This window comes from Choristoneura fumiferana, chromosome 8 (assembly GCF_025370935.1).
Source record: "Choristoneura fumiferana chromosome 8, NRCan_CFum_1, whole genome shotgun sequence".
NCBI classification, from domain to species: Eukaryota; Metazoa; Arthropoda; class Insecta; order Lepidoptera; family Tortricidae; genus Choristoneura; species Choristoneura fumiferana.
In genome coordinates, this window is record NC_133479.1 from 16,422,860 (window position 1) to 16,446,823 (window position 23,964).

The window sequence follows — 23,964 nt, forward strand, 5'->3', positions numbered from 1 at the left end:
TGATTGTTCATGCTCGAATAGAGGAAAAAAAATGTAAAATATTTCATGGAGAAGATATTATTATTTCCTGAATAACTTAAATTACCATTATAATTATTAAAAAAAGAAGATTAGAAATCGAAATGAATTGCCAATTTTTTTTTCAACGTTAAGTGTGGCCGATAACAATTTGTAGTAGATTTGGTAAATTCACAGGTCGCATATAAGTTCAAGATCAATTTCCTTGAAATGGCATAATCCGTGCATAAATTAATAAGATAGTAAAATGTAATAATTAATGCGTGTTTTATGGATACACGCAAACAGTTTACTCGACACTATTTTGAACATTTCGATATAAATTCTCAGCAAAAAAGTAGTTTTTTTTTTGCTTATCAGCCACCAATTGACAATCAACCAAACTATTTTAAATGTTTGATTGTTATCAAACTTTATAACATCCTGTTTTGCGTTGGTTTTGCGTGATGTTTTTAAGCAGCTGTTTATGACGTATTGTCAACAAAACTGACAAAACAAAGGCCATGCGCGCGACTGTCTCATTCTTAACACTTCGTCTCCCTTGCACGTATGCATCCTTCGTTCACTCCACGTCCATGCTCCACGCTATACAAAACATAAAACGTCAAATCGCGTCTCGCAGCGTAGACGTTTGCATGTGCGGCTGCGGATATACCGCCCGCGCTTCGGACTTTTGTGTCAGTGTTAAAAATGCCTTTTATATCCAAAGACTGGAGATCGCCTGGCGAGGAATGGGTCAAAACTCAGGAAGGCTGGGAGAAGAAAAAAGTGCTCGAGTGCACGGCCCAAAGGTAAGTTTTCATCGACTGGTGATTCCTTTGTTCGTTGCACTACAACGCAGCAATATAACATTAGGCATTTCCCGCAATAATATCTAACGCTATTTTGCTTGTGTTTTCTAAACGTAACGTAATTTTGTATTGCAGATATCCCGCTATATCTAACTTTAATAACCCAGCTGATCAGCAGAAGTCATGGTAAGTTCGTTTGTTATTTACCGTTTGTTGCTCGCGATCAGCTGTTACTGTTTTCATTCGTCGAGTATTGATTTGGTTGCGCGTGTGTGCGTGAGTCCTTCGCCTGGTTTTGATGTACATTTGTGTAAGTATTTGCTTGGGTGAATTTGTAGATTTTGAGAAGACGATAGTATCGTCTCGATAGCTCCGTAAAACGAAATAAAGAATGATAATATTTTTTTTCTAACACCAATAAGAAACTGCTTTAAGCAATCAATTTTTTGTAATCTTTTGCAACAAAATAAGAAAAAACTAGACAGTAAAATAATGGTTAGGTAAATCCCAATATTATGAACTTTTGAGGGGCACGGTAGTGCGACATAGTCCAGTTGTGACATTTTGCTTTTTAAAAGGTGGTAAGTAAATTACAATAAATATGTATGGAAATATAAGGCAGATATAGCTTATTTCATTTTAATTAAATTAGATTACGAATAAAACCCATCTACATACCTAAATGGTGAAAATATAAATTTAATAATTAAAAATAAATTTTATTTTGTCGCCTTATATAAAATATAAGTAGGTACATTCATTTTTTGTATTTGCTTCAGTTTGGCCAATGTTTTTGTTCTTAACTCTACTGCTGCAAAACAATTTCTATAAATTATTCTGCTTAAAATCCACCATAATCTGCATTTAAAATTGCTAATTTGTACCTACCTGTACCTACAAACCTGTTCTTTCTATTTTCTCAAACAAAAAAAAAACAATAGTTTTCGTTCCAAGGTTTACTTAAAGAGATCTCTTTAAGAGATAAGTTCGCCTTTGTTTATACATCTCACTCTCCTGTTACTTATCTGTTAATTTCACGCGTTTTGTGTACAGTAAAAAGGGGAACACCCAAATACTCCGAAATATTTTATTCCGAATTTGATAATTCAGATTTTCACAATTCCTAAGACATTATAATTCCGATTACTTAAAATAAAACACGACATTTATTTTTCCCAATTTCAAAATATCGTTTTTTATATCCTATTCTTATAACGCGGAAGAATGAAAAACACGAAATGTTATTGGCCCGAAGTACAGTATCCGATTATCAATTTTCCGAAATGACATTGTTAATTCGGAAGTATGACATTCGGCAAACTAAACTTCATGGTTTTAATAATCAGAATCTCGAATCTCAAATTAATATCAATCAATTAGAGGTAAATTGACCTGCATGCATTAGGTTAGGTTAGGTTGGAATTGCGTCAAGGCGCAAAGAGCCTTAATTGCGCGGAATAGGAGCTCCGCTAAGCGGAGCTCCGTCGACCTTGTGTCACATTGCGGAAAATGAATCACAGTTACTACTATGTAGTGTACTCAGTAAAAATTCATACAATTCAATGCATTTCAATTCAATAGATACTTAGGTAACCTAGAAAGATTTAGGTCAGGCAAATTTGTAGCCATGATTAAACAAACCTCTGCCGGCCAACGGAAAAATCGAAACAATGGAAGTTCTATCTAACATGTCTAAAAGTTATCTCCTCTAATCAGAATTATTTTGAAACCCTTATTAGCCAAAGCTTGTTTCTTTATTGTTTGAAACATAAAAAAAAATACTTGAGTCAGGAAAGAATCGATTATGACTTCGCTCCATTTCCACATTAGGATAAAATTAATGATAAATCTGATGATTAAAGACATAAAAAGTCTCAAGACCTTTGTGCCCTCTCAAAATATTAAGTGGCCCACCGCCAACGCAATGTCCAAATTAAGAGGAATGGTCGGGTCGAAAGCAATTAAAACAAAATACACTCCGAAACATGTTCCGACAGGATGCTGATGCTAAATTTAAAGTCTTACAACGATGGAATTCCCTTCGCTAATGGCTACGTGTGTTACTAATTCATAGTTCTATTAGGTTAGGAAACAAGGAACGAGATATATGATAGAATATAATATTTCCCCTAAGACACAGAATAAGTAATAGTACAAGTACCTAAGATATTTAAAGATAGATTGTACAATTAATGTAAAGTTTTCATGCCTTTCCTGCAGACATGGGTAGTGCTATCTGCGATTGCGTCAAAACTAGAAAACTACATAACTGCAGCTTTTCGATTTTTAAATTGTACAAGGTTGTCTTTATTCGAAATGTTTCAAGTAGGTAATTAAAACACAGCCTCACTCAACTCGGCAATTTTTCTACTTTTTCAAATTATATGCGAACTTGTAATGTCAAAATTTACTGACTGATTTTGTTACTTTTAAGAACTATAACATTTTATATAATATTTTTTACAAAAAAGGAAAATATCTCAAACATTCTTTTCGCTTACTTAATCAGGCGGAAAAATTATTGGAATCTAAATTTTTCCACACTAATTAAGTTAATTAAATATAAACTTAAACTCAATGAAGTTTCAATAACTTTTAACCTAATTCTGTGGGGATTTGATTTCATGTTGGAAATTAACTAAAGCCAATCCGAAACTTTACAATGAGAATTTAAATTTTAGCCACCCGTAATTTGAACTTACTTACGCGTCACTACGCGCAAGTTTTTTTATGTTAAGCCAGTGCTGTGGTGCAGGTCTAATTCAAAAGCCGATCATTCCTAAGTATTAAAAAAAGATATTTATTATTATAACAAATTATCGAAGATTGCTGAATGCTGGGTTTTAGTTACAGGATAAATTACGACAGTATGTCCATTATATAGTATGTTCTCTTGTTCTCCATGAAACTTTTAACGAGGCTAGGGTATATCTTTAGGAAAACAATATTTGTATAACATAAATTGAGTCTGAATGATCAGAACGATACTGCACAGCAAAATCAAAAAGTAACTTAAGATTGCCACTCCTTCTTTGATGAGACCTGTGCCCAGCCAGCACATCAAATATATAAGACGAAGGTATACAGGCTGAAATCACTATTGAAGCATATTTCTACAAAAAAATGACAGGTGTGAAGAAAATAGCACCCTCGTTTAATTTTCATTCTTTGCTGTCTTAGGGACGTGAATAAATCACAACAATCAAGGTGTGGCCGTGTCCGACCTTTCTCGGCCGCTCCCGAGGTAAAAGTCAAAGCTATTTGGTAATTGCGTTACTTCGGGATTCTAGAATTTACCACCAAGAAGGATGGAGCTATACGAACTCTATATTGCGGTCCTCTTCACTGAAAGAGACTGATCGTGGCTGCTCTTTAGATTTAACTCGTCGCATTTAGGTTTAATGACGTTTTCCTTTAATCCTTAAAGCCTTTGCATAGCAGTAGAACTAGAACACAAAGCAGCCTTATGAAAAAAACTTTAGTTGAGTGCTATTTATAAACTTAGGAAATATCTCTTAAATGAAATCTGACCAACTGATAACCAGCGCAATCAAAAGATACAGCCGTTTATGCCGCAAATTTTCAAAACTCACAAGGGAATCGTAACCTACAGGATACTTCCCGTAAACTCAGAATCTTGAAATTTGGTACGATTGGTACGAAGCAACGTCTTATAGCACAGATAAAGGAAAAATTGCGAAAACCGTAAATTTTTAGTTACATAATATAACAAAAATATTTATACGGAACCCTCGGTGCGCGAGTCCGACTCGCACTTGGCCGGTTTTGTTATTCCTCAACTAGATAAACTCACGGGCATAAGCTAGTTGCTTAAGACAATTACTCTTCACACCTCAAACCAATAACATGTAGGTACTTTATTACATGATTGCATATGGCTTTTCTGTTGTTCTTTTAAGTTTCGTTTAAATATAAAAGCGTTAAAAGTAACATGCACATCTCCGTTCTGCTGAAGTGCTGAATGAGGCTTCTTTGTTGTGCAGACGCCGAAGGCATTGGTACTGCTGGCCATGTGTTCCAATCGCCAGTACTGAGAAACACGTTAAAATAAAACAAATGATTGCGTTCAGAATTCGTGGATCTCCGGCGCTTCACAATGCATTATCTGTGTAGATGTCATTGAGTAGGTAAATGAGAAACTGGGTCACAACCTCACAACACAAAATAACATCATTTCCGCACGGGATCAATTCATTGAATTTGGCAACGGCGGTAGTGGTAGGTATAATATATTCTTGATCAGAGGTAATTTAAAGTTTTTTATGAGTTAAATTCGACTTATTCGCATTATAAAACTATTATTGAGGCTTTGAAAGCCGTAAAATATGACGGCTAAAACTAACTTGAAAACTAATTGACTAATTGTCGTATCAAAAGAGAATAAAAATCGGCATTGAAGCCAAAAACTAATTTCAGGCACTACACCTAATGTGCGTGTAAAATTGATAGCTTCATAAACAGTACCATTCAAATTCCTCTTCTTCTAATGTAAAAGTACGTATGTAGCCAATTAAATCGACCTTCTGTTCTATTTATTTCTTCAATTAGTAATTACCACGTAATTACACTGTACGAGGAATTAAAGCAAAATTTCAAACAATTCATCAACCTCTGAGTGAATGACCGTCGAAATTGAAACTCTTTTATTACGTGCCTTGGCCACGTTAAGTTGGATTCACACGCGATCTTCTATATAGCTCGTTATGTAAGTTTCGTATGATGTATTCTTCATAATGTAGGTCAGACTGGTTGCCAAGAGGTGTCAGTCCGACCTAATATCAGAAGCGAGAAGGAGGTTCGTTAGGACAGCATTTTGTAGCAGGCAAATTTTTTAAATTGCCATGTATTTTAATTAATTGTTGTTGAAAGAAATAGAACCAATTTTAGGGAGCCTTTCGTATCGTATTTTTTGTCTTGTCTAGCGCAATGTTTGGTCGAATGATTGTTTAGTGTAATTTTTACACATCAAACTTTAAATATTTCTGAAAATCATTTTCACGCTTCATGCCTAAAAAAGCAATGGTATGCATATTTTACTGTACAGAAATAAAGAAAGAAACACAATCACAATTGAGAAAAACCTTTTACATGGATGATGATGATGATGATGGATGAGAACATGGTTAGATCATGGAGCAGGAGGATGGTTTCAGTGCAATTTTGTATGGAATTACAAATACAAACAAACATTACAATCAATAATCCAAGAAAATACCATCCAAATATTAGAATTGACCAGCACCCGATTTTATGGTATGGCCGCTCCTGATTTTATGGTATTTTAGTCGAGTGTGCTTTGATTATTCTGAAATTAACAGCTGAACTGCAATTAAATACCTAATTTAACATAACTTCTTACAGTATTACAAGGAATCCATTTAGCTAATAAGCTGATTACGTTTATATTAACATTCATTGGAAAAGTACCAAATGTGATATAAAATTTATGCGTGTGCTTAATTTCTCAATCTCAGTTTTCTCAATTTCATCGTGGGTTACATTTATAATATTTCTTGGTTGCGTCGCGTACATAATGGAAACATACACGACTAGAATTTAATCAGTCATCAGGAGTTCAAAAATATGAATAACCAAGTAATAGGTTTGTGAAGTAGATAAATACCTTTGAGAAATTCCCCGTAGGTCCGTAGATTTTACGTCAATATTCACGACTAATTTATGCATTGTTTTGACTATAATGGCAACATTTTATTATGCAAAAATTAATTATCAAGCTTTTAAAACAGGTTGTAAGCTCATAGACCATAGTACAGTGAAAAATGGAATTGTATTTAAAATTGATTATTGTTTATAAAATAAAAATCATCACAGAAAAAAATTGGTTCCAAGTAACTACGACATAAACATGACCGCTTTCATAAAAGTAGAAAAATTGGTAATTGATCACCGGTTACAAATCATTGTGTAATAAATAACTAACTGTCCCGCAACTTCACCTGCGTCCCACCCGCGGGAACTTTGCTCTTCCCTGAAATAAAAAGTTGGTTATGTTAATCTAAAATAGTGTATAATTTCTTTTAGTGAGAGAATTCCTAGAATCAGTTCATAACTTCCAGAGATTGCTCCTGCATACAAAAATACAAACACAAACAAAGTTAACTTTTTTATATTAGTTTAAGTTTATACATATCATTAGTATAAAAGTATGATAGCAAGTTATAAGTATTAGTAGTCAGTTATAATACCAGAAAATAGTACAAAGCTGTGTCATGGATTAGCATAAAATCGCATGTCCATTGCCTCGTGAATGCAACTGGGGCTCACGCATCGTACTATTCAGCCTGGATTTGTCATGTCACAACATCCCACAAATCCCTACCATACTCCATTCATATTACAGTTATTTTCCTTCACCACAGTGCAAGCCACAGTCGTAATGAGCCATATTATCCGTCAAAGTTGAGTAGAACATGAGTTGTTTCGTTGCAGCTGAAATGTGGTCTGCTTCTGCAACTGTCCACATTATGAACAGTAAAAGTGGTTGAGAGTGAAAGTCCGTTTTTTTTTCTATTGTACGTTTGGTTCTACGGAAGTAAATAGATCATGCGGCTGTAAAAAAAAAACCTTACGGACATAGTAAACTTGATTATAATGATTTATAGATATGTATGAGCAAACCAGTCTTGCTTAACTTTGTCTGTACTGTAATTAGTTGAGTATTTAATCCGCTTACACACTTGATTAAAAAGATCAATTACATGTAATTAAACTACTTAATTAAGTATATTTAATAATAATACAAAAATATATAAAATAGTACTGGTCTGTTACACATAGCTTTGCTTAGTTTGGGACTAAGTCAATTGGTGTCAAATGTCCCGTGATATTTATATTTATTATTTATTTATATTTATTACAAATTTAATAGCTGAGATAGAGAGAGACGTTGATTTTTACATATTCGATACACAGATTTTTTTTTAAAGAAAAACATCGAACAGTACCTACCTAATAAATTGGACTCACAGCACAGCATAATGTTGCGGTAAGCCGCGACGCTGTTTTGAAGTGGGACTAGGACCCATTTAACCACTAAACACAAAAACATAATACGTTGCGGAATTCAATAAGAATACGAGTAAGTATACATATTTGTATGTTATTTTTAATTATACATAAATAAACATAGAACGTAAGCTTTATGAATTTAATTTCTGTGATAAATTATTGCAATCTAAGTATTACATAACTGGGTGCACGGTAGATCGCGGCCAAGTTTATATTTTCTTGCATAGCAAAATGTTGTTCTGTTCAGTAGGTAAGTACTTTACATTTGTATGTAATTGCTTGTACCTAATAATTTTCGTCTATACATTTTAATTTGTAATAATGCAAAATAATATATGGTCTCGCATTGAACGTATGGTCGAAAAACGCGAAAGTTTACTATTTAACGTATGTCGTATATATACGAGTAATGTAGAAATAAACACATAATTTCCTCAGACGATATTACCGATCAAACAAAACGCAATAAGCATTTACCGCTTGAAGCCTTAGAAACGAATGACGTCATAGAATCAATCACTGAAGGATTGCGATACAAGTTACAACATCCCCTAGAAAAGGAAATTTGTTGACTAGAAACACTAGCTAGCCGACTGGCAACTGGTGCGGATAGATGAAAAGACTGGCTATGGCTATGTTCGTTGGAATTACTGTTCATACACGCAATGAACAGAGAGGATTCTGGCAGTGACACCAGACAGCCGGCGCTCGAGACATGTTGTGTCTAAAACTTACACTGGCTGAGGCAATGACTAGTAATACGATCACAATTCAACAACAACAATAAAACAACCGGGTTAATTCCTACACTTATGTTGAATAAATTGTACTTCACGCGCCTATCTTATCATTTAATGAAGTCGTTTTCATTTAAGCGATTTAATGCAATGCGCAAATATTTGTTAGTCACCATTTTCAACTCTCAAGAAAAGGTGAATCACTGGTTGCTGACGTATTATTACGAAAAGCTTTTTTGGTAAAAATAAAAGCACCGGCTGTTTTATCTTAAAATAAATAAAATGATAAACAGACTTCTAATTATAAACATGTTTCAACTTTCGAATCAAAGAGCTGTTGGCTTGTAATGTTACAAAGTTCTTTGTTATAAAACGGCACGGCAGAGCTCTTCAGCTAATCTCGAACCCCAATCGATGCTCACGCTTGACGACTTTTTCATTGTTTTGAAACAATTCTTAGCAAACGATTACAACAAACTTATCCAGTTATAACCACAGATTAGGTAACGCCGTTGGGAAACTTTGGCGTTTAAAATAGCTGAAGCTGTTCCAGACACTTATAGATTGACATTTCAGAGCACTTGGAATGTAATAAAACCAATTTTAGTTCTAAAACGGGAGTGAAACTGACGCAGATGCGTATAGTATAGCCATACCGAGCCACCGTGATCAAAAGGTTGGTCATTGGCCGATCATCCTTGGCACAAAGCCAGGATGTCGCGCGGAGCTTGCCTAAACGCTGGCCTGCCGGGACAAGCTATTAGCCTGTTTATGGACTGTTTTTGTTTCGAATAACAAATTCAAACTCAATTTAGAATCTTAGAAACATTCCCGGCAATCCAAACCGAAACAATAGGTGATTACGTGGTTTTGAGTTCACAATTCATCACAATGTGAACAAAATTCACAAAAAAAGCGACTTATGTCGAAAATCGAAGATTTACGTGTGAAAACGCAAAGGCAACAGGAATATGTGTCTTCGTCATTGTTATTTCATTTGGGTGGAAATGGGGTACGCGTGTGTAATATCGCAACAGTGTGGCCCTTTGGAGAATTTTCCTCTCTGCACGGATACAATACCGAGGGAAATTGAATAGCACGAAAAATTTACAAGCTGTGAAACATGCTGAGTATAGTAGTCACCAAATTGAGCGCAAAGCAAACTGCCGTAAAATCTTTCTTGAACCATTTCAGCTGGCTCTCATGCATGCCTGTGTCGTGCAGCACTGGGATATAGTTGAAGGTTAAAATTCTGTATTATTTCGTAGGCTTGATATGATGTTATGACGTCACGTAAAGCCAGACTGCAATTATGCCTTTTTATGCTTGATTTTTGGCGTTACACATACATATGAACTTTTTGCAATATAATATCATTGGTACCTATTTGTGCAATCTTTAACTCGAAAATCTTAACATAACGCTGAACAGATTCTAACTTTTGACAATGTGCAGAAGCATTAGGTTTATTCCCCGGACGAAAGAAGTGAATGGCATCAGTCAGACATGTCCGTCATTCGGATTCCAAATGTTGCGTGCTATTTGACACTTTGTTGAACAGTTTTTTTTTTGCGTCGCTAACGTTGCCGTGACTCGTGACTCCTATTTCAGCAGCGACAGATGACAATAACAATTCAGCTTACTTTTTAAAACGAATATGACGCATTGGTAATACGAAAACTTTTCAAGTCGGTTATTTATCTTCGTAATTGCTTGGGTATTAAATAAGCATAAATCAATTGTAATAATAACTGCTAAACGAACTATGTGGAGTATACATTTTTAAATGAAATGACAATATTAAATTTAATAAAATCACAAAACTGCGATTTCTTGGCTTGGTCTATAGAACTACGTATGGAAAAAAAGTCAGAACTAACGGGGATCAATCGCCTTGGCGGTCACGTAAATGAAATGGACGCCAGTTCTACATATATAACAATTGTAGATACAAAATAAGTGCATAGCGTAGATCGCTCTCCCTAACTGCATCTATGCTCTATGCGCAACAAGGCCATATCAATGATAATAAAAGTTGAACTTGTTTCTATACGGCTGTCCCGTTCAAGGTCTTGGACAATAAACTGCGAGAAAGAGATAGTTATTTCGCATATAAATAACGATGTAGCAAGAATTGTCATGTCATTTTTCTTTATTCATAGAAAACAACTACGTTTCATGAAACCAAATACGCATAAAAACGCAAAAGCAACTCGATTCATCTTCAAAGACAAGGAAGATGAGACACTTGTAACAGATTGAAGAGTATAGTCCATGTAATTATTGAACCTTTGCAAGCAAGAAATATTCTTTAGAGAAATATTCTGTAGAATATTGCTTGATTTTCAACAAAAGCAAGAAATATTATTTTCATACCTCTCCTTCAGGAAAGTAACTTTTCCTCCCTGATGAGAGGGAGCAAAGTGCAACTTTTCTGTTCAAGGCTTTTCTAAGTGTTTTATTGCAAATGCAATTTTTTGAAGTTGATAATTGTAAAGCCACGCCATTATCTATGCTGGTTGTTCTTTAATAATATTTAGAATTATTTTTTTCAAGTTTCTTAATGCTCGGTATGAAAAGTTGTATGAACCACTCGGGAGCAAAATTATTTTCATCTTGGGCGTTAACACTTGAATCCCAGGATTCTATTGTAGAATCCTTCGCTACATTCTGGATTCATTTGCCATTTTGCTCCCTTGTGACACAAATAACTATTGTAGCTAGTTGTTGAATTCTTGTAGAAATATAGATATGAACCTAAGTATTTTACTTACAGTAGGTAATATTGTTGTAAAACCACGCCGCATATTAGATGTGGTAGCATATTAAATGATGAATGCGATGAGAGCCCAGCCTACCGTAACGCGGTGGTCCTCATGCGCATGATTGGATCAATTGTTCCGTGACCATTGATTGCAAATTGATTTGTGATAAGATTAACAATATGTATATCAAAATGCGCAGTTTGTTTTGTTATTATAGTACGCCGCCGATAGTGGGCGGACGCGTGCGGTCTACTCTACGTTGCATGTTGTTGTAAATATTTTTAATTTTAATACCCGGTTACTTGTTGTGTTGAAGGTACTGTTTTATTTCGATTGAAGCTACTCTACATATGTAGAGTTGTAGAGTAACTTCCCTTAATTTCAGATAAATCCGAGTGAAGACAATCACTTTTAGTCGCCAAGATTTACTATTTAAAAATAACTTTTCAATTGATTTCTCGATTGATATTTATCGAAGCAAGTTTATCTGGTCGTGTAGTAAACTCTTGAGTAAATTTAAAATATAATTTCAAACCAAGTTTACGAGTATGACATATTAAAATGTTATGTTTGTTTCGATCGTCTACTCTTACTACACGTCAAGATTGACTCATAAAGACTACTTATGATTGAATTTAATAAAATGTTGTTAAAAATAGAATTTGCCTTCTGATCAGATTAATTCTTTGTCATAATTCGAATATTTAACCGAAACATAACGTTGTAAAAGCTAATTAAATGAAATTAACAGTGCAGAATTGCAAAAACATCGCTTTGAAAAGTAACAAACTGAAAGCACGCGTCGACCCGGAACAACACAGGTTTGTACACCAGTCCAGAATAAGTTAAACCGCAATATTGATCACTTATCATAGAAAGCGGGACCGATTTAAAATGGTCAACTAAACGTATGATGGTTCGCCGTTCTATATTTAAATTCGTTCTTATTTCACATTTAAATGTAATTCAGCGGTGTGCCATTTAACTTTTACCTACTATACTCTAACTATACCCGATTTCTATTAGCGTTAAACGCATTCTTACGTTATCGCATATTTTAATAGTAGCAGCGTATACTTAGTAGTATACGATTGCAAACAATTTAATACAGTCGAGCCTCTCTCACAAACGAACTACCAATATACATACAAAAGTAGCGTTCGTCCGCACTGTACAAGACCTAGAAAAGAAAACGAATTTGTTTCCATGCTGAGTAAATGTGAACTACATATCTACTTTTCCATCAATTATTAACTCTACCTCTTGAACTCCCTAATATAAAACATACCTTTAATACAAAACCCCATGTCATCGACCCTGCCATTTACTAGAGACCACTGTAATCTGAACCTTTTCGTGCGCTCATTACTCCAACTGGTTCCTCAAGCCAGGGTTCAACGTCTGCTGGTAGTGTGGGTTGAGAAACGTCATAGGAAATGCAAGAGATCGTGATGAGTCAGCCTCGTAAGGCTTCCGATGCAGAGATATAGATTGATTAGTTTAGTTTGTTATGTGACTGGGTTTTATGTTCTATTTTATATTTTGAAAGTGTTCTTAACATAGCTCTAAATAAATACTTGTAAAAAACGTTGTATATCAGTTCTAAAATTATGATGACTGTGGATTTTGAAATCTCTATGTGAATAGTAATGAATGGTTTTGGCAATCCATAGCGACGGAACAAATGGCAGACACAGAGACAGACCTAAAGATACGTTGGCCAAATTAATAATAAAATACATAAATGTTGACGGTTTTAGCCAATGCCAGGGGCTAATTTAATACGTGTATTATAAGTGTGTGTGTTTGTGTAGTATGACTGAAGTCTAAGTCTAAATCTAATGTCTATTTGTATGTTTTGATTTTGCAAATCAATACAACTGAACGACTTGCTAGTGTACAAGAAACAAATTTCTCTATACTAGCATGAACATAATTGTAATGTTTTCCAAAATGCTCAGAATTTTGCTTAAAAATAACAACATTGACGTAACGCACGATACTATAGTTAACGATACATAAAATGCGCACAAAAATGTTCTAGTATGTTTCTTTGAGAAAAAAACTTGGCTATTACACTTCCGTGCCCCTGGATTAACGTCATTAAATTTAGACAATTTTTCATAACCAGACCAGAGCGTCATTTGCTTTGTTTGGCGCCAATTGTTATGCAAATGGAAAGTCCGACGAATCGGATACAACAAATTGTTCAAATACACCTGCCGTTAATACGAACCATATATTTTTTCTAATTGCGTTTTAAATAATTGCGATAATTTACCCACGATCGACTGGAAAACAACTGTTTGTATTTAGAATCTGTTTTTCTTTGACGTAGCTAGTTTGATAAATAATAATAATAGAACATTACCGATATCGATACCTACTTCTATGAAGGTAAATAAACATATATTAACACGAAATTTAAAATTAGAATACAGGTTAAGTAGATAGCCAAATTCTTACTGGCCTGACCTATTTTAAAGTTCATCAAACACCTTTGTCCGAAAATAGAAGTATTTTCCTACATCAAAGCGCTCAACATAGCCAGCGGGATTAATTCTGTGTTCTGAATCTGAAAGTGGTTTGCCGTTTAAAAGTTACGACTGGCCATAAACAATTTCACTGCCACAGATTAAGCAATTATTTTGTTAAGTGATAATGGACCACAAATCACAATTTAAATTAAAGCAAATGAATGGCGTCATACATACAAAATGTTAATTTATTTATTTACATAAAGTAATGATATATTTTGTAATAGACTAGTAATATTAGGAAATGAATCTATCTTGAGCAAGATGCCTGTAACATTTTATAGCTATTTCGTACACTGCACACCTATTTTATTTTATTACACTGCGCCATACGCGTTTATGCGTTAAGCGTTTATAAAAAAAAATATAGGTGTGTGGTATTCCGTTGCTTGATAAATCCTAAATTGTTATCTTTTTTGTTTGTGGAACTGAATAATTTTAAGCGTATTAGTTTTTCCTATGCTATAAATTTTTATTGATAAATAAATAAATAATAAATAATGGTCAACCCTGATTTAGAGGTGACAGTCCCATAGGTACATTTAGCAGTTAACTTGGAGTTACGTAGATAACCCAGTGGCTCTGTACCTATTGTCTTGCACTCGGGCGCTCGTGATCGCACTCACTATCTCTTTCTTGCGTCGTCCTATAGTTAGTTCCTCTCCTATAGTCCTCGCCTTACCAACTGAAAGTTAAAGAAAAATCCTTGAACCCCTTTAAATTGCAATATCTCAAAAACGGCCGAACCGGTTTTCTTGAATAAAGAGCCACCGCCGCAAGAAAACTCGCTTTCAGGTAAAAAAACAGCCTCGAAATCGGTCTATCCCTTTGAGAGCTACGATGCCACAGACAGACATTAGCGTCAAAGTTATAAACACCCCTTTTTTTGGTTCGGGGGTTAAAAACTAAATTGTCCCACGGCTGTAGGGATGTTCTAGCTAGCTTACCTAGTATAAACATATTGTGCACATAGTATCCATTCCCTTCGATTGGAGCTACTCTTACCACAGCGATATAGGTCAGGCTTGGCAAACAGCGACCCATTTCCCGACGATTCCCTATTTCTGGCCTTCCCGCTTGTGCAAGGTGCGGCTGGATAACGAACGCCTTCTAACTGTATTAGACGATGTTTCTAGGTAGGTAAATGTTTGTTGATTTCTACCTGACTGCCCGGAGGGAGGGTTATTGTTCGATACAGCGCCATATATTATGTATGTATGTACTTATGTCTGTTTCTTTTTTCCTCTGCAGCCTTAAGGGCTGAACGGATTCTAACATTTGAGGTATCGTTAGATTTGTCATACTCGTAATTGTCGGAGTGGACAAAAATATTAATGAAGAACACTACGTAAGTTTTTAGAATTACCACGGTTTTTTTTTCGCAATCCGGGGTTTCAATTCAACTGATAGATGATGATGATAGAGTGCATGTAGTATTATTATAATTATTAAATTCTTAGGTATTTATTTTTTTAGTTAAAAACAGACATATTTAGCGGTTTGTCTAATTTGCAAGGAATCCACTTGTAAGTTTGTTCTTAGATTGAACCGCGTGGAAAAGTTAGCAATTTAAAAGCCGACATACCACATGACTGCCTGCCTGCCTGGATGAATTAAACCATGACCGGTGCAATTATAATCCGTGTAGTTATTCGCGCACGCGGTACGCGCAATAGCTGCCCTGTCATTATAGTGAAATCGCGAGAAAGCTAGCTTGTCTAAGGGCCGCTCGAACTAATGACAAAGAGGTTTTGTTTATTTTTTTGAAGTCGTTAACCGTTATACTTCGTTTTTTTTAGCATTAGAAAAAGGGTAAACAATCTTATTAATTGAAAAACGTTTAAAAAAAACAGTTACTATTACTTATGATACCAAAAGCATGTAAATGATCACATCCTTGCGTACATATTTGCTGTGACTTATATTTCAAAAGTGTTTTTCAATAAAAAGACACGTCAAGATCGCTTACCTTCTTTCTAATGCTAAAAAAAAACAAGTAAGTATAGACTATATTATCTATGGTAATAAAATGAGTACATTCGCGTACGGACTATCACTAGTGTTTTGTACGCTGTACTGTGTTATTGCTATTTCATTGTTCAGCACAATTTCGATAGAAAAGCTAATGAATTCAATAATTGATTGACACTTCGGGTGCCGTGCCGTCGTCTTCCGATTGAGAACCGACTTTTCCCGATTGAAAACTATCAGGCCGCTTGTAGACGTCCGTTGTTTTCACCGGACAACGGTGTTGTATGGCTTACATTACAGTGAATGTGTGTAGGTACATGCACCGGACACTTGTTCGGCGACGAAGCCATACAACAGCGCAAGTCCGGCAAAAAAAAACGGATGAAAACATTGGACGTCTACAAGCGGCTTTATGCACTGCACTACCTCTGTACTAATTACTTGTACTGATTAGCTAAGCTAAATTATGACTGAAGTATTTATATTTTTACTCAATGAATAGGTAGGTACTTCTGATAATTATCATCGCCTGTGTTTAACGTTTAAGTCATTCGATTTCCATTAAGGAACCTCTTTTCAAAAGTTAGCAAACATTTAACTAATGAGCACTAACGACGTCTACATATTACACTTTTAATCAGTTGGTTGTGCAGTGCTTGCTGAAAATAACTGCACGAAATACGAGGTAACGATTTCGCTACTGACTTTGATATTGAGGTGGATAGGTTTATATGTAATGATATTATTAAAATCGGGTGTTAAAATAACCACGAAAAATACATAAACCTGCAGCCTGCAGCCTATATCCTTATAACACTTTAAAAATTGCTGTACCTATCTGATCTGATGAGATGACTGACATACCTACCGAGCCAATTTTATGAACATTGATTTTAATTTATGCTGTGGTCTTTTCTGTTTCAGGTCCCAGGAAGGTGACGATGATAAAGGCGATTCCGTAGCCAGGGTGCCTCCACACTGTCATATCACAATCAAGTGTACTAGAGAGGTTAGTCAGTATTGTCTAGTTACAGATAAGTCCGCTGTTGAACAAAGACCTCCCCCTTAGAACGCCACAATGAACGATAATTTGCCACCTGCGTCTCCCGGTTGCCCGCGAATCACGATGTCGTCGGTCCACTCCGTGGTAGACTTCCGGTCGCCACCCGAGACCCATCATCCCGAGACCCAAGGCTATCTGTTCCTCGAGATCTGTCGGTGATTCTAGTTCTTCGACGAACTTCCGTATTTCGCATTCTAGTAGGTATCTAAAGCGGAAAGCCGAAGGTCGAGGTTCCAAATTATACTGAACGGCTTTGATAAGACTGAGCACGATTTGCCTTGACCTGGTATATAGGCATTTACAATCTCTAAGCAGTGTGAAGCACTAAAAATGCCGGTAAGATCCATTATTAATCTTTAATATTCACAGATTGCAGGTTTCAATGGCCTATCGGAAGCCGTGCGACGCTTGGACTTCTCATCTGCCGTGCGGGACGTCCGGCGGTTCAACTACATCTGCGCTCTGCTGGAGTTGTTGCTAGGCGGGCAGAAGTTGACGCACTTGCCGGGGGCTGCACAAAAGCTGCTGCTGTCCATGCTGGAGCAACTCGCTGACCAAGGTGAGAGGCAAACAAGGAGGAGGAAGATAGTGTAGTTTTTTGGCACCGGCATTCGGTCATTACATTACCTACAGTCTAGTCTAGTACCATGTATATCGTGGGAGAGACTATAATACGAGAATCTCTCAAATTGGATGTTATGCCCTTTGAGCTGAACTGTCCACAACTTGCGAGACGCGGAAACATACAACATACGTAAGTACAAACATACATAGATTGCTAAAATCATTACGTTTACATTTCGCTTTGCTCGTCGGGTAATGAGCAAGCAAGATTGTAACGTGAGACGAACCTATTAATACTAACACCATGTAGCGATATGGTGTTAGTATAGATAGGTTCGTTTCACGGTACAATACAAGCGCTATTTAGCCTGTCAAGAAAGACTCATTGAAAATAAAAACTTCGGTAGTTCTCCGTTTTACGGTTCCAACCATCGTTCCTTTCCCAGTGGCGACATCGAAGCAGAACCTGAACGCTTTGCGAGCGTTGCTGGTGGCGCTGTCGTCTCTCCGCGAGTCGGAGCGGCGCGCGTGCTGGGGCCGGCCGCTGGGCTCGCGCGCGCTGTGGCACAACCATGACCACGCCATCGCCAGGATCCGACACATCGCCGACAGCATCAGGATACAGGAGGTGAGTGTATCCGCCCGCAAGTATCCTCCCTCCACCAGTCGGAGCGCCGCGCGTGTTACCGTGTTACACGCAGTACCTTCTGTAGGTGGGGCGACCGGTGCCAGGTTCTACAGAGCTCAACTTGACCACTTAATTTGATTTGAACTAAATTTTTATCAATATCGTAGGAGTATGAGTATTCCGTGTCAAACAAACACGACCTGTCATTTTGTCGCTTGTCGTATCAGTATCTAAAAGGACGCCAAAGGCATGACTCGCTCGGGGAGCCTAGATGGCTAAGACCGGCCCTTGCTATAGACATATCCGACCGCAATTAGAATAGGCATGAAACTTTCAGTTAGCACAGCACTTACAGATGATATTTTAATATTTATTAATAATAATATGGTTGGCCACTTGTGAGTTGCAATGTGTTGGTTGGTTGGCAATGTATTGAAATTTTTCCTTTCAGCCGGGACCAGAAGTAGTGCCTAAACTTCACGATTTGCCTGAGGAGTGTATCAGGGAGATACTATTAAGGATAGCAGATCACAGGGATTTAGATGTAAGTATTTTATATTACTTTATGACTTATACGAGCGTCAAAATCAGAGAACAGCGTGTGAGGAGAAAATGTAAAGATTTAAAAAAAAAGTAAAATACATTTTTGAACGGATTTTTGTTTTCAGACATTATTTGTACATAATTACAGCTCGACAGTCACCAGAACTGTCTGCAGCAATGTCTGGCACAACAAAGCGTCCATAAGTCTGATTTGACTCTATTTCTAGGGCCGATAGGACGTGTCAGATATTTTTGCACGCTCCGCTGTGGCAGACAATACAGGACTGGACATGACAAATTCCGGAGTTTATACCCAATTATTAAAATTAATCCAGGCCGCCTCGTCAGCTTGGAGCGTGATGGCCTCCGTGTGCTCGGAACAGCGGACCTGGCGCGAGCTGGTGGCTTTCCACTTCACGCGGCCGCAGCTCGACGCCGTACTCAAAGGCAAGGAGGACGTCGATTGGAAGGCTGTCTTCCATCAGCTGAGGAAGTAAGTTTCTTCAGAGTCTCTGCAGATGTCATCATCATCATCATCATCAGCCGGAAGACGTCCACTGCTAAACAAAGGCATCCCCCTTAGAAGGCCAAAATGAACAACTCGCCACTTGCATCCACTGGTTAACCGCAATTCCCACGATGTCGTCAGTCCACTGGGAGTTACCATGTATTGCATAATGGTTTTACATCTTATTTTATCGGAAAAGTTCTTGTTTATCGTGCTCTCTCAATTACTTTCTGTACCCATCGTACAACCGTACGTTTTTCATTTTGACATTTGGCACTAAATAATAAAGTTCCATATTAATTGGATATGAAAATGTCACTCAATTAATACAATAATTGATTGACACTTCGGGTGCCGTCGTATTCCGATTGAGATCAGACTTTTTCCGATGTTAAAACCATTACGCATTACATCTGGGGGGCTACTACGAAATTCGAAGTTCGTATCGTACCTTCCCTCTCACTCTCATATCAAATAATATTAGCGTCAGCGAGACGGCAAAATACGACATTCGAATTTTGCACTTCGTAGTATAGGTTCAGTAGGTAATCTCGTTCTATCTTGATCAAGGGCTAGCGCCGGCGCTGATTGTATGTTTGTTTCTCAGGCTGTACGGGCTGCGCGAAGAAGCTCAGTTCACGGAGACGCTATCTCTGTGCCGCCACTGCAAGTGCCTGTTTTGGCGTTCGCTCGGACACCCTTGCATCGCTGACCAGGCAAGTACTCTAGCCAACCCATAAACAGTGTTGCCATTCCTTAACAGTGCTTCTTTTTGCTGCTGGCTATTCGTAACTACTTTGAAAAAATCTCGCATCTCAAATCAACACACCTACGTCAACAAAATAGACTCTTGAAATACCTACTTAATGTTAATAAAGATCACTCGGAAAAATTCTCGATTTGGAGGTAGGTACAGTCGAACAAATTGAATCATGACATGACATGACCCAGGGTGGAACATTGCTTGCTTCTTTAAAAAAATATGGCTCTGTCCATCGGAGGACAATTTTGCCAGTGTCTAGTAGTTTTTGCCGTTGTACGGTAAAAAAAATCTAGAAAACGAAATATGAGAGGTAATGGTGGATGAACGATGACAGCGCGACCCATCGTGGATCATTTTAGTAATCAATTTCACTATGATTTCCTTGACAAGAGTATGAGATGTCAACATGACATTAGTAGCACAGAGGTTCCACCCCCTGGGCCATGATTCAATTTGTTCGACGTACGAGCTTTCATTCCATTTTTCGTCCGGGTCAAAAATACGATTTAATCCAAATATCTGTGGTTTTTGAACTTTTTGCCCGCCCGGCAACTACAATTTTGACGGCGGCAATCATTACAAACTAGAGTTCTATTAGAAGCACTAAGTTTCAAAGTGGGGACTATGAGTCAAATTTCGTGATTCAACCCGTGTAACATACAATACTTTGATCTGTGTATGCCTTTTGATGGATGACCTCATAGAAGTAAGCATTTCATTTTTTCCAGTGCCCGGAGTACCGCGAGCGTCTGAAGGAGGCGGGGGGGCCGCTCCCCCCTCACCCCGTCCCTCCCGCGGCATTTCTCAAGTTCTTTTCGCTGTAAACGGAACGCAGCCAGAACAGTTCAGCAATCACTGGTCTGTTCGTATTTCACTGTATTTACCTTAATCAGAATTAATTTGTTTTTGTGTCGTTTTATAATTTTTTTTTGAAGTATGCTTCAAAAATTGCAAGAATGGTTGATTCAGATCGAGTAAAAATGGTTTTGGTCTATGGCAACTCATTCAGATGTTGAATAGCTATTATTTAAACGCCAGCCAAAGGATACCTACGGACATTTTTTTTTATTCGACTGGATGGCAAACGAGCAAGTGGGGTCCTGGTGGTAAGAGATCACCACCGCCCATAAACATCTGCAACACCAGGGGTATTGCAGATGCGTTTAAAACCTAGAGGCCTAAGATGCCAGTAATTTCACCGGCATAATTTGTTTTTCATTCAGTAACGGGCAACACTGCCGATAAAATGTCACTATTTTACCACAGCCAATGAAAAATAAGTTATGAACTTAAAAAAAATCCGTACGGTAGGTATTCCTCATAAAAAAATGCAGAAAGGCAAAATAAATGTAACATATGCGTACATATTTTTTCTATAGGTACTATATTACGAACTAACAAAGAAGCGACCTAAAATAATTTGATGTCATTTAATTTTAAGTCACAGGATCAGGATGACATAGAATTTATTCTAAATAAAAATAAAAACGATTTCAATATCGAAAAGCGACTGAATATAGATCTCTGGCTTACAAGGGCCTACAAAATGTGAACATCACAGGCCACTATAATGTTTCATATCATATGATCATACTTACGTTACGAATATGATGATAATTATAGCAGTCCTATGTATTATAAAGGTGTGTTATAGAATCACTAGAATTATAATTTCTATAACAGCACTAATCTAACTAACCTATCGCATAAGACGTATCAGGCTGAAAGAAGTGTGTCCATAAAACTATTAGAATTCTGTTCCATTTTTAAAAATATCGTTAACTTTTAAACTAATAAATCTAACAAATGGTGGTCTAAGGAGGACTCATATCGGCATAATATTAATTAAGTATCGATAATTTCATTTTCAAGCATCACATATTTTTTGTATTCAGCTGTGATTTATATTGTGATTTTACTATAACATGAGAAAGTCGGAAAAGCTTGAACCTAAATTGATTCGTTGGATTTGAATTATGTCTTATTAATTGAAATTTGGTATTTGTACTGTACAATGTGGGATTTATGTAAAAACATGTTTAGCTGTTTTTATAATATTAAATAAACACCCAGCCAGGACTAACTGCCAGGAATTTATATTGAACTTTTAAACTTATTTTAGCTTGCTTGTGCGTTGAGTACTTATTTGCATTGTGTTAGTACATTGCAAGTGTTGTAACTGAAATATTTCATTACCATTCAGGAAATATATTTTATTTATAAGTTGTTTCTATATGGAATACTTCACCAATATTTGATTTGCGCGCACTAATGCTTGTTTGAGTTTTTATGGTTTAAGAACCTAATGTGATATCACCAAATTTTTTGTTACTTAGTTATCATTTTTAATTTACTTGTGTGTTGTTTTTGTTAATATTTTTTTGGTTTATTAACTAATTACTTTGAAATACAAGATTCCAAACTGCAATAAACCTGTGTTTATAGTGGGCAATTAAATAGTAGAGTTAAACTAATAGTAAAGTTAAACTGTTTTCCCTACGAAATTAAGTTGGTTATTTTTGAAGCTCCACAGGACTGAGGTTGGAATTTTGTTTATAAAGCAATTTTAAGTATTTATGAATCTAAGCGAAGCAGCTTTTAAAATTTATTGATTTTATATACATAATTTTGGTTCCTTGTGATAGTTTAGTAATAGGCTAAGTTATTATATTCGTATCTTGTGTATCGAAAATGAAAGTATTAAATCGTAGATTATCACATCTGTACATAAGATGCATTCTAAAATGAAATGTGGTCAGTCAAACATAATAAGCAATTTCGTGGAAAAACTAAATGAGGCAAACAATACTTTTTGCTTGTGTTTTTTATTGTATTGAACCACATTCTAAACGATTTTCTGTCCGATATCTATTGTGTATTGTATCTTTCTATTATTGACTAAATTTTTTAAATTCTTTTATTCCTCTCCATCTGTCTGAACTTAAGATATTGTGTGTTGTGTAAGTTTTTTTTCTGCAATTGACTGTCATAAAATTATACGTTGTTATACTTAAACTCGCTAAAATTAAAAATCATTCAACTAGATAAGAAAAAGCAATATTTTGTTACATAATTATATGAAATGCATGTACTAAATTATAAGGATATTTGAATTTTGTTTTTGAACGTTGACAAATAAAAATGTTGAATTTATTTAGGCCTAAACTGTTTTGACTCTTGGAGATTATCGCTATCCGTCGCAGATAAGTAAGAAGAAGAAGGATAACACCACAAAGTAATACAGCTGAGTAGATAAAATTAAGAACTAAAACTACCAAGCTTTATTATTCTGTGGTGCTAAAATTCAGATTAACAAAATGCAACTTATTAAAGTTAAGTCTGAGGTTCGCTTCGTCGTTCTTCGTACCGCGTAGTGTAGCTGTTGATATTGTGATATCTAAGAATAAATTTATCGTAATTAAGGGTTTAGTCCCAAGTTACTAACAAGTAAGTAACGCGTAGATGAATCTATCGAATGCAGCTTACCAACTCAGTTTTAAGTCACGTCTAGCTGTATTCTGTGATGATTATGAGTTTTTGTTTGTGCAAAGGAATTGTTTTCTGTATTGTGTTCTAATCTAACTTACTGTGGTATTTTACGACTGTATCTTGAAATAAAGTTATTTTGAATACGAATTCTCTTCTCATTTATTGATCAGTGTATAATATCGTGATGTAAACAAATACTTGGGAATTATTTATCATAATGAGAAATCTCAATGTCAAGCCCTCTCATTCTGAGAGGAGGCCTGTGCCCTGCAGTGGCACGTATATAGGCTGGGATGATGATAAATGAGAAATCTATTATTCTGGGTCTTAGGGTCTTTCGGCAGGCGAAATACCGTTAGATGGCGTTAGCATTGTGAGGTCCGTTTGACATTTGCGTTGCACCAAACAGGGTGACAGTCTTTCCCGGCCCGGATAACACCGACATGGAAATACCGGCCCTGTTTTTTGTGTACACGCCCATAAAACTGACAGGAGCTTCTATGGGCGTGTACACGAAAAACAGGGTCGGTATTTCCA

The 23,964-nt window shown here is 36.4% G+C and overlaps 1 protein-coding gene across 5 annotated transcripts; it reads left to right on the forward strand.

Moving 5' to 3' along the window:
• Window positions 1-583: 583 nt before the first annotated feature.
• LOC141430647 (F-box only protein 25) lies at window positions 584-23,574 on the forward strand. 5 transcript variants are annotated; one of them, XM_074091451.1, is made up of 9 exons: window positions 585-809; window positions 945-995; window positions 16,794-16,878; window positions 17,302-17,491; window positions 17,943-18,124; window positions 18,576-18,668; window positions 19,003-19,160; window positions 19,783-19,891; window positions 20,667-23,574. In XM_074091451.1, exons 1-9 carry the CDS (start codon window positions 709-711, stop codon window positions 20,760-20,762), a joined length of 1,065 nt encoding a protein of 354 aa, XP_073947552.1. In that variant the 5' UTR covers window positions 585-708; the 3' UTR covers window positions 20,763-23,574. The 5 variants fall into 5 exon arrangements, with proteins under 5 accessions (XP_073947553.1, XP_073947552.1, XP_073947554.1 ...); XM_074091452.1 differs by lacking the exon at window positions 945-995 and having other exon boundaries at window positions 584-809; XM_074091453.1 differs by lacking the exons at window positions 585-809; window positions 945-995 and adding an exon at window positions 11,538-11,632.
• Window positions 23,575-23,964: the final 390 nt, after the last annotated feature.

What these genes read in the sequence shown, in the direction of transcription:
- LOC141430647 (XM_074091451.1), top strand. Translation starts at nt 709, where the DNA reads ATGCCTTTTATATCCAAAGACTGGAGATCGCCTGGCGAGGAATGGGTC. An exon ending in CTCGAGTGCACGGCCCAAAG is followed by an intron (nt 810 to 944) that starts GTAAGTTTTCAT and finishes TTTGTATTGCAG; the next exon opens with ATATCCCGCTATATCTAACT. An exon ending in CAATCAAGTGTACTAGAGAG is followed by an intron (nt 16,879 to 17,301) that starts GTTAGTCAGTAT and finishes TAATATTCACAG; the next exon opens with ATTGCAGGTTTCAATGGCCT.